Genomic DNA, 12,705 nt, shown 5'->3' with positions numbered 1-12,705 from the left:
AATATGACAATTTATATGAAAATAGTGCATGGAAATTTGATTTGAAAGGTATCATATAGTACATTTATGGCATTGTTTGTCTGTGTAAGTCAAGTAATGGCTTCTAGAATTCTATACAAATCCCTGGTAAATTGGGACTTTTAAATTTGGTTGAAGGTCTTTAAAAACATGTACAAATCTGATGCCACAGGCTCCTTGGTGTACATGTTTGTGTTTGGAAGTTCCCCCTATTTGTCTATGATACTGCAATGTTTGTATGACTGGGTGGCAGTTTAGGATATACCATTATCATGTAGGTGCGGCATTGCTAACAGGGGAAGATCGTAAGAATGTTCATTATAGAAACATAGGGCCAAAGTCCCTGAAGCTACTTTAGACATACAAAATTAAGTATTTCCTGACTGTATGAAATTACCTCACTAAGGTCATCCTAGGGACCTGTAAACCAAATATTAAAGCTGTCTGACCAGCGGTTTTGAAAAACAAGTGACCCAACAGTTGACAGAGCTCTGCTGTGTTATGTAGAGAATAACTTTTTGTGACACATGTATTGATGAAGAAGTTGGATATCTTTGATAGCTCATTAAAGGATGGCCTGAACAAAAATGGCCAGATTAGCTGCAAACATACAAAATTGATGATTTCATCATCATTTCAATATATTACATTAAGATGAAGTCTAGGAATCTGTACACCAAATATCAAAGCTATCAGATGAGTAACTTTCGAGAAACAAATATTTTGACCAAAAATGGCAAAAATTTAGGTCCAAAAATACAAAAGTTGAAGATTTCATCAAATTTCAGTATATCACACTAAGACAACCCCTAGGAACCTGTATACCAAATATCAAAGGCACCAGACAAGTACTTTTTGAGAAACACATTTTTTGACCAAAAATGGCAAAAATTGCACCAAAAATACAAAATTGCAGATTTCGTCATATATTCAATATATCACATTTAGTTTATCTGTAGGAACCGGTATACCAAATATCAAAGCTGTCATACAAGCGGTTTTGATGAAATACAGTTTTGACCAAAAATGACAAAAAAATTCCTTAAAAATACAGATTTGCATATTTCATCACAATTTGAACAAATCTAAGTTGGGTTATCCCTAGGGACTTGTATACCAAATAACAAAGCTGTCTGACCAGCGGTTATGAAGAAGAAGAATTTTTACCAAAAACGCTTTTTTTACACTAATTTGCATATTTTCAACAATATCACAAAATTAAAAAAATCAGTTTCTCAAAAGCATATTTTTCATCTACACAACAAATATCAAATCAGTAAGTACTACGGTTCTCAAGATATTTGAGTGGACGGACGCCTCACAAACGGACATACATACATACATACATACAGACTGACGTCGGATGCCGGACGGATACCCATCCCAATAGCTTCTATAGACTATAGTTTATAGTAGCTAATAAAAATGAACTGCATGTATGAGGCATGTAAAGGTAGCCAAAACCCCAAACTGGGACCGCCAACTGGGACTCACAGTTGGCTCAAAATGCACTCTGGGACCCATCCTAGTTGGCCTTCTGGACCAGTTCCAATCAACTCTAAGACTGGACCCAGAGGGGAACTAAGATGTAACTTGAAACTATGATGTAAAATGGGAAAGAGGTTTCCCACCCCACTAGAAGCTTCTTACCCCACTATAATGACTTTTGTAGCAATCGTACGCATTTGTTTTGTTTCTGTTCTTTGTGCTGTTGTAAAAATTGTATATTTTTTTGTGTGGGAATGTTAAAATATCCCAGTTTCATTCTTGGACACGGTGGTCTCATTTAAATTCTGGGACTCATATGGTAGTTCCATAGAGCTTATATGACAGACATATATAGAGACTGAAATAGAAAACACTGAGACAGCTACCGTATTCCTCCGATTTTAAACCCCGCCCGTTTATAACACCCCCAGGATTATTTTATCGATTCGTAATTGGCCGTTAGTTCGTTTATAAAGCCTCCAGGGGGTACAACCAAATTCTGACTGGAACAATAGAGCCATTGTCATGTAATGAGACAAGGATATCGCGACACCTACGCTGCTTATCAAAGTCACAAGCAAGTGCCAAAGTGAAGTATCAAACCTCAAAACAAGCACACTGTTGTTGGCGTTTGGATCGTGTCAATTGGGAACGGTTCTATCGTTCCTGGCAATAAAATTCCACTTGGATTTCGCTACATTAATCCCTTTACTCATTTGTCTGACCTTTGGGTCCATGTTGACTTGGTTGTTGACTTGTTGTATATTCAAAACCCTTAAACCCTTTGTCTTAAAATGTTATCTCCTCATCATTGATGTTTCCTTCCAAAACAGGAATTGATTCTGCTGTACATGCATTTCTATTGTTGTAGACCTAACCACTGATGGTTGCCTCTCTCCTGTTTATGTCTATCTGTTCAGAAATAAAACTATAGGTTTGAATTAAGATATCATGGATACTTCAAACATGGCGAGCTTTCGTTTAACGTTGTGTTTGTTGTTTTTTGATGAGTTGTTAGCCTTGCATAGTTGTTTTCATCACCTTTTTTCATCAGTATGCGGACTTCCTTTCACCATGCTCAGTACAATGAGATTTCCACGCACACCATGGCACAGGACGTACGTACCACAGCTAAGATTGTGTACATCATAGTTGGGGCAAAGTAATTAAATTCTTAGTTATGTGCCCACTTAAATGTTTGAAATCATAAACGGGGAGGCAGGGGTTTTTTTGTTACATTTCAATGAGTTAGGCTCGAAATCTGTATAAAAGTGCAACACTCATTATATAATATACAGACAAAAGCATGTTTTGAAAACAGAACAAAAATGACATCACATATGAATGCTACTGTCTCTGCACTTTGGATAACAATGGATAGAACACCGCATAGTGAGGACCTTTTCTTGAGCATAAAAAAGCAAAGCTGATATGGTCAAGGGAAATTAAAGAACTATGAAGACATTCTGATTAAAATATATGTATCACATGACTGACTAATGAAACTCATACTCACAATTTTTCAAGATTGTGTAATCCAGAAAATGCATTTGCTTTAAGGCTTCTGATATCATTCCAAGTTAGATCACTGCAACATAGCCAGAAAAAGATATTATTCATAAAGCTGAATCATAATATTGCTGCATGTTCAAAATTAAGAAGTATAAAGACTTGTTTAATTTGTTATAAAAACTATAAAAATATACATACAGTTTATAAAGGTTCTTCAGAGGATGAAATATTCCTACTGGAAGACCTGGCAGATGGTTCATGGATAAGTCTCTACATAAAGGTAAACGAAATGGAAGGAAAATATAATATTTCCAATATTTACATCTTATTATTATTTATTTACTCTCTCTCTCTCTCTCTCTCTCTCTCTCTCTCTCTCTCTCTCTCTCTCTCTCACATCTACATCATATATGGCATCACTACACCAAAAGTCGGCTCAAAACATGCAGCGGTTCACAAGTTTGTGATATGGACGGACATCAGACAGACAGTCATTTGTACAACACATAACCTCACAGTTGCCATGTATGTATGGGAATTGGGAGCTAAAAATTAAAGCTATCGGACGAGCTGTTTAGGAGGAGATTTTTCCCTGAAAATGAGCCTCAAAAGTACAAAATTGCATATATCATAACAATATGAATTAAAGGTGCAAGCAGCTTCATGGGGCCCAAGCACCTGCAGACATTGGCAATACATACCAGAGTGATAATTCATGACTCTCATGCTTTTAAGTGCTTTTCCTATTAAATTTAAATTGTGTAGTACTTGCTGTATGTAATTTATTTATAGGCACATTTGTGAAATCGAGGTAAAAGATCATCTGGGTCTCTCAGACGAGTTTGCCAAAAAATTTGTTCCCAAATTTATTCATGTATGCCAAAATTCAGACCTCTAGCTCTTTCGGTTATCTGAGAAGTAGATATGTGTGTAATTAATGAGGTACAGTTTGTGGCGCCATAAGGTCCCCCATGATACAGAATATGAAGGGAGTAGAACTTGTGGCTACTGATTTATTGGCATATATATGTATTTTTGAGGTCAAAGGTCATTGGGGTCATGTGACATTGTCCAAAAAACTTTCCTCCCATAGTTATCCCTGTGTACCAAAAATGAGTCAACTATGGTAGCTCTATTGGCTAGCACATAATTAAATATGAACATAATTAATGAGATACAGGATGCTTTGCGCTAAGGTCCCCATTATACTGAATATGAAGGGTATGGCACTTCTAGTAACTGATTTATAGGGAGCTATGTATCATTGAGGTCAAAGGTCATTGTGGTCACATGACATTTTGTCAAAAGACTTTCCTCCCATAGTTTTCTCTGGGTACCAAAATCAGACCTCTTGCTCTATTTGCCAGCCCAGGATTAGACATGCACATAATAAATGAGGTAGAGGATATTGTAACATTAAGATCTCTAATCATACCGAATATGAAGGGTGTAGTACTTTTCAAACTGCCCTATTGTATTTACTTGGGTTCAACCTTCTTCTTTTTCTTCTTCTTCCGCAACTTTTTTGCCAAGACAGATCTCCGAAACCGTTGCATGAAGCCTGCTCAAACTTTTAGGGCTTATTATGCCCACTGAGTACTGGTGCACATGACACTTTGAAAACAGTGGGTCATGTGACCTGGCTGCCATCTTGGAATCAAATTTTGTATTCTGCCTTTGCATAAAACTTGACCAATCAAAAAACTGTTAGCAAAAAAAATTTGATTATGATTATCTATGGAGACCTGTATGTTCTCCAAATATTTGAGGAATAAGACTAGCCATTTTCAATAAGAAACTAGGCATGTAAATGTGACAGATTGAGGATGACAGACGCTACACGCTGGATGTGGGAACACATCCAGCTATTAGATAAGCTCTGTGTCGCTGAGTAAAGTCAGGCGATTCGATGTAATTTTGCTTCAATATGACAATTTATTTGCCTTAAGTACTTACAATTCTCCAAGGAAGGAATATCTACCAAACTCACTGTCCAGAATGTTCAACCAATTTTGACCAAAATCACTGCATTTAAGAAATGAAAGAAATAAAAAAGTGTGAATTGTACAGCATATACACATTCAGAAGAGACAATGTGTATGCAATATAGCAGCTAAGTGACATGTAGGTAAATGCAAGTGTCAACTCTTATCTGAGAATGTGATTTCCACAGTTCGACTGGTGGACTTATCAGTTTTTATAACACTCTGCATATTATAATTTAACATAATTATTATTATTGACTGGTGGTAAAAAATTAGGATAATAGGCAACTCTGTACCTAGTAGAGAATACGCAAGTTGTGCTGTGCCATATTGATTGTGCTTGGGTCAGGGATCAAAGGTCATCACCACAGAACCTCTGCAAGCCAACCCATACCGTTTAAGGACTGGTCAGTTTCTTGTTTGGGGGGATTGTTTAGATTCAGGACTGATGGATCCATGGAGGGGGGGGGGGTTTCGCCCTGTTTATGACTATGGTTATGGGGGTGAGTCACCATGTTTTTGAAATGCTCAATGGGGTCAGTGTGTTTTGGAATTAAGACCCTGGCTTATACTGGCATCAATTACATTATACCACCCACAAATTGCATCATTCAGTCACTCTCTACGGCTTCTCTGGAGATGTACAGTCAAAGCTCATTCAAAATACTGTATTCACAAAGAAAATTGAAAATTTTAAATACCTATACTGCAACTGACATGTCAACAACTTCACCATGACAGAATGGCTGAATGTTTAAAATATGTCTTTTCATTTACCCTTAATGATATTATAGGCCTCTTTCAAACTGTTGCTGCAAATTTGTTGTAAACTTTGCAGTAAATTTGCTGCAAACAAGCTTATTAAGGGTTATTTGCATATTGAATGAACTATATTAATTACAGGGTTCGAAATCCCCGGGTGCACACTGCACTATGCATGTCCATATCACCATGGTGCAGGTAGATCGCCAGAGCAACATGCACACTGTGCATGTTGAAAAAAAGGTGAAAAAAGTAAGATCTTTGTCTTCGTATGCGAAGTCATCCTCATTTTGGACATTTTGACTGGAAATATTTTTTCAGTTTTGTTGATATTGACGTGAATTTATTGAACTACATAAAGTCCGCAAACCGGATATTTACATGTAGTAACAGAAGCTACGCATGAGCCTCTCCAGTATACATAGCCTAGAGGGCCCCAAACTCTACAATTTGCTCATTTGCATATAAGCAGACTGCATAGCCTTGTCAAAAAATGCCCTACGGGCAGACCCTCGGCTTATTTCTGACGTATATTCGATTATGTCCACATGGCAGCGTTCTTGGTTATAATGCCCTCTGGCCCCATCGTGACCTATCGGCTTACATCGGCTGTATTCGATTGCGTCCACATGGCAACGTTTTGGTTTCCTCTGTGGTGGAATTTTTTTTATATTGAGACTCGAGAAAATTAACCTCTAAAATGTCAAAACAACGGACCCTCCTTGATTTTGGGATTAAAAAGTCATCTGAGAAGTCCGATGAAATGGATGTTCGCTTCGACCATGCATTGCGGAAACTGAAAGTTCCAAGACGGAATCAGACATGCGTCAATCGTCGTTTAGTCAAGCCATGCCATCTGTCAGTGTTTACAAGTTCAACTGTCACTTGGGACCATAGTACTGTGAGATCCAGATTCTGCAATTGAACTTTGGTTCAAAGACAGTAAAACGCGGAGGAGACCCCAAACACGGCCATATGGACACAGACTAGAGGAACTTTCTTGGGATGATGGAGATGATAATTTGGAATACCTAGTTGACAAACTATGACCTGGGTGACAGTGCAGGTACTCAGACTGCTGGTGCATGTTGATGCAAAACCTGACATGCACAGAGTGCACGTTGCCAAAAAAAGTATTTCAAACCCTGAATTAATGATATTACTCTGAAATTACAGCTTTAAATTTGATGAAAAATGCTACAGATGTTGATCTGCTAGATATCTAATTGTCCTAAGAAGGATTGAGCAGGGTTAAGTTAATAAACAGCTCATTTGCATATTAAATGAAATTTTGTAATTAGTGATTTAACTCCGAGAGTACTGTGCAAAGTTGATGAAACCTGCTACATGTAATGATCTGACAGATATCTGATTTTTCTGTGAAGTGCATATGTAATGAACCTGTTGGAAACCACGTGAGCACAATCATTATGAGACCTGGTAATTTTATTACCTTGAATAATTTTGATTTTTGGGTTAATGTCTTGACATCATATTGTTATGGTTATTGGTCACTGACTCATGATTAGGTGGGTCTAATTTTCTCAGCTAATGGGGTCACAGTTATAATTGACTATTGACAGTAAAACAATCACACACACAAAGAAACAATCCCACTTGCCTGTGTTTACAAAGTAAAGATATGTTTTGTTTTGGGATTTGAGTTTTTGCTTTGTAACTTGACAATGGTGGGATATGCTAAGACCTAGCATGACCATGGTAAGGATACTGAGGGTTTCTAAAATTGATGATATCAATGTAATGAATTGCTGTTTTTCTAAAATATGTTGGCCCTATAATGATCAACTTTGACGTAATTATCCATGGGGACTAACTGGCACCGCCTAACTGACAGCTTAATGTTTTTCATTTCATAAAACAAATTAGTGTGTATTTCTTTTTATGAAAAATATACCATTTGGCATAGATTCAAGAGCAAGTAGTCTATGATATGTATGAACTACATGGCATGCAATTGCTTGCCAGGACAAATGGACAGAGCCAAATTCAACTTTTCCACCTTGACGGAGATTACTGACTACTGCAGCAAAATAGTTTCATTCACATGAGAACATATTCTATTTTAATTATATTACATAATGTAACTGGAAAGTTAAGTAAAACAATGAACTGATGATGAGAGACAAACACTTACAGTCTTCTCACATGAGGAGTTACTTCTTCAGGAATGCTTGTCAAGTTATGCCCGGTGCAGTCAACAGTCAGACCTGTACACTGACACTTCTTGGGACAACCAATATCTGTAGGGAAGATATATTTAATGACATTTACCAGATATGAACTGAATATGCTCACGTGTTTTACAACAGGTTCATTAATAGTAGTACGCTTCACAGAACAATGAGATATATGTTATCACTATATGTAGCAGGTTTTTTCAACTTTGCACAGTACTCTCAGAGTTTAATCACTAATTACAAAACTTTATTTAATATGCAAATGAGCTGTTAATTAACTTGACACTGCTCAATGCTTTATGGGACAATTAGATATCCATCAGATCAACATTTGTACCACGTTTTATTTAATTTAATGCTGTAATTTTAGAGTAATGTCACTAATTACAAAGTTCATTAAATATGCAAATAAATCCTAAATTAAATTGACACTGTTCAATGATTCATAGCACAATTAAATATTTATCAAATCAATATCTGTAGCACGTTTCACAAAATTTTGATGCCGAAATTTCAGAGTTATATACCTAATTACAAAGTTTATTACATATGCAAATGAACCCTTAATTAACTTTAAACTACTAAATGCTTTACAACACAGTTAGATATCTGTCGTATCAGTATGTGCAGCAGTTTTCATCATATTTGATGCAGTTATTTCGGAGTTATATGACTAATTATAAAACTTCATGAAATATGCAAATGAGCTAATTATTAACTTGACACTGCTCAATGCTTCTAAGTACAACTGGATATTTATCAGATCAACATCTGTAGCAAGTTTCATCTAATTTAACGCTTTAATTTTGGAGTAATATCACTAATTACAAAGTTCATTAAATATGCAAATGAACCCTTAATTAACTTCACACAACTAAATGCTCTACACCACAATTAGATATCTGTCGGATCAGTATCTGCAGCAGATTTCATCACATTTGGTGCAGTTATTTTGGAGTTATATCACTAATTACAAAACTTCATAAAATATGCAAATGACCCATTTGTTAACTTGACACTGCCAAATGCTTCTCAGTACAATTAGATATTTATCAAAACAATATCTGTACCCAATTTCACTGACTTGGCTGTCGTAATTTCAGAGTTATATACCTAATTACAACATTCATTAAGTATGCAAATAAACCCTTAATTAATTTCACACTACTAAAAATGCTTTACACTACAGTTAGATATCAGTCGGATCAGTATCTGCAGCAGATTTCATCACATTTGGTGAAGTATAATATCGGAGTTATATGACTAATGACAAACCTTCATAAATATATATGCAAATGAGCTATTTATTGACTTGACACTGCCTAATGCTTCTAAGTATAATTAGATATATATCAGATCAATATTTGTTGCAAGTATCATCAAGTTTGGTGCAGGAATTTCAGAGTTATCTCACTAATAACAAAAATTCATTAAATATGCAAATGAGAAGATAATTGACATGACACTCACAGTATCATCATAATGTTCTTAGATTGTCATCTGTAAAAAGTTTCATGACATTTTGTGCAGTATTTCTTGATATATGTCTACACTGTCATTACCGTCTCCATAGGGAAACCATTGCACGGAAAAAAACAATATTGCATAACTTCATTAATATGCAAGCCACACTAACCAAAATCTAATCAGTTCTTGCAAGTAGCATATAGTACCTGTGTACCAAATCTGACTTGAATCCGTTCAGGCGTTTTTGAGTTATCGTGTAAACAGACAGACAGATAGACACACACACACACACACACACACACACACACACACACACGCACGCGCACACACACACACACACACACTAACACACACACACACACACACGGACAGACAGACAGACAGACATTGCTATGACATTAGCCCACGTGTTTACACACGTGAGCTAAAAACGGTAATGGTATTAAAAAAGATACACAGTGCTCAATACTTATATGTAGAATTACTAAATGCATTGATATTGTTGGGTTTCAGAGTGGAAATTACTTGCTCAAATAGAAGGAAAAGGTATAGTTAATCATGTAAAGGTCATTGTTACAATTTATGATTATGTGGCAAGAGAACATGGTAATATTTTAAGATATTGAGTTTTAGCGATCACCCGGAAACTTAATGCAGTACGTTATGTTCTGTCCTTGTCCATTCCACCACTCTGATTTGGTATGACTCTCACTGATGCTGTATAGTCAGTCACACTTTCCATTTAATGGGACTTACAGTATCTGGAGGGACAGTCATCACCTTTTCAATAACAATAACACCTACATATCCACAGCTGACACTGCCTCAAAAATCCCCTGATAATATATTATGCAGCTTATAATGTAACCTCCTTCAACTCCACTCCATAGTATTAAAATAAGAAAACTCTTCTCCCCTCTTCCTGAGACTTGCCCACCTACATTACACAATGATGCTCAACAATAACATTTTACCATTATCTTCCATCAAAGACTCCAGTGAACAAGTCATCGTTGATGACACAGTGCCCACTTGTTAAAGGGTACCTTGATTACAAGTCCTAGGAGAGGATAGAGTCCTGTTCATTAATTGGGTCTGTGTTTTGCTGACAAAAATTCGGAAAATTGCTCCAAAATTACAAATATGAAAATTTCACTACAATTTGTACAAACTTGACTGAGCTAGGTCATCCCGAGGGACATGGATACCAATTTTCAAAGCAATCCTACAAGCCGTTTCAGAGAATGAGATTTTTTGACTAAAAACTGAAAAAATTACCCCGACAATACAAAGATGTAAATTTCAACCTGCATACCAAGTTTCAACCTAATCTGACCAACGCTAACAGAGTTTTAGCAATTTGCAGGATTTTTCCTTTTTTTCCGTCATTTGCATATTTTTGACACTGACATGTTCATTTGAACAATTTTACATCTCCACCCCTGGGTACACCTGTAAACCATAATACTTAGATTGTAGGTGCTGCAGTTTAGGAGTTTTTGCAGTTGACGGATACACATACATACAAGAGTACATACATGAGTACATACATGAGTACATACATACACATACATACATACAGACAGACAGACAGACAGACAGACAGGTAATTTTTCCAACCTATAAGAACAGCTTCCATTGGCACATACATGTATGGGCATATGGGAGCTAAAAAATTTTGAGACTGGAAGCTAGAAAGTGACGCTTTCTCACAATTGGTGAGAATCTCTTGTTATTCTCACTGCTATTCACTAACAATTTTTTATGCAGTTGCAAATCATTGGTGGCTAAATTGGATCATATCAGAAAACAAATTAATGTGCACATCTAAGACATAGGTCAATGTTCTTGTACCATCTTTCAATAAAATTTGTTGAGACATGTCTGGGCAGTGGCCTGTGACATGGAAAAACCATTACATAATGGCTGCTAGGCAGCCATATTGGAACGTATCAGGCAAATAGATGTGCACATGTATGACATACATCAATGTCCTTGTACCAACTTTGAATGATATTGGTTGAAATATGTCTGAGTTACAGCTCCAAACACAGAAAAATTGTAACAAAATGGCCACTAATGTGGCCATATTGCATAGCATTGTGAAACCATGCAAGTAGTGTGCATATTGTATGACAATAGGTCAATGTCCTTGTACCATCTTTGAGTAAAATCTGTTCAGATATGTCTGAGTTTATGGCTCTCATGAAAAAATCATGAGAAAATGGCCACCAGGCAGCCATATTAGATCGTATCATGAAACGAATTGACACGCATATGTATGACATAGGTCAATGTCCTTGTACCATTTAATTACTCTAAATAAAATCGGTTGAGTTGTATATATATGTGTCTGAGTTTGATGGCTCCTGGGAGACATGAAAAATCGTAACAAAATATGGCATGCATACTGCAGCCATATTTGAAAGTATCGTGAAACAAATCAATATGCATATGTATGACACCAGTCAATGTCCCTGTACAAATTTTGAACAAGATTGGTTGTTATGTGCCTGAGTTTTGGCTCTGGACATGAAAAACTCGTAACAAAAACGCCACCAGGATAGTATTATGAAACCAAATGACGTGCATATGTGTGACATATTAGGTCAATGTCCTTGTACCAATTTTGAAAAATAGTGCCAACGGCATGTGATATAGTGACCACCTGGTATTATAAACATTTATCAACAACCCCACTCACTGTTGCACATTGACTCCGTGGTCTGTCTAGGACCACAGAGTCAATGTGCAACATATAGCTAAAAGACGGGTAAGCCTAATTCACGTGCCACATGCCGCGTGCCGCGAGCCAGAAGTAGGTGTATTTTCACTCCAATTTAATTCATTGATTCATTTTCATGAATAAATCAACATTCTGGTTTCAACGCCGCCTTCTAAATGCATGAACTGGGGACCAGCGAATGACCAGCGAATTCTGTGCATATGCAGAAAGGGACTCGAGAGAAATTATAGGGAGGGAGGGCCAGTATTTTTCAAAATCACACTGCACGTAAATTTGTAACATTTAAAATTGATCAATCAAAATTCTGTACATTGATTTTGTACACATTATGTTCAGGTTGCTATATATGTGACTGATATGGGCGTAAACCTATTGACAGGTATCAATCAAAACGTTGTAAACAGGTTTTTTTGTGGGCAAGTCCACCATCCTGCCAACTTGTATCAATCAAAATGTTACCAAAACGCTGTATGTCACACGCGTGCAAGTAAACCACAGTCCCACCACAACACATAGGCTGCGGGCAGGC

General features: G+C 36.6%; 1 protein-coding gene across 1 annotated transcript in view; it reads right to left on the bottom strand.

Moving 5' to 3' along the window:
• LOC139145779 (uncharacterized) overlaps positions 1–12,705 on the bottom strand; it is a 300,693-nt gene that overhangs the window by 49,733 nt on the left and 238,255 nt on the right. The window contains exons 40-43 of the mRNA XM_070717084.1: positions 7,921–8,026; positions 4,975–5,043; positions 3,217–3,288; positions 3,023–3,094 (exon numbers count right to left, since the gene is read on the bottom strand). Coding sequence (XP_070573185.1) covers positions 3,023–3,094; positions 3,217–3,288; positions 4,975–5,043; positions 7,921–8,026 — 319 coding nt within the window. The remainder of the gene's footprint in view (positions 1–3,022; positions 3,095–3,216; positions 3,289–4,974; positions 5,044–7,920; positions 8,027–12,705) is intronic.

Source organism: Ptychodera flava, chromosome 12, assembly GCF_041260155.1.
Source record: "Ptychodera flava strain L36383 chromosome 12, AS_Pfla_20210202, whole genome shotgun sequence".
Taxonomy (NCBI): Eukaryota; Metazoa; Hemichordata; class Enteropneusta; family Ptychoderidae; genus Ptychodera; species Ptychodera flava.
The sequence above is the reverse complement of the archived record's forward strand: the minus strand, read 5'-3'. Positions and strand labels throughout refer to the sequence as shown.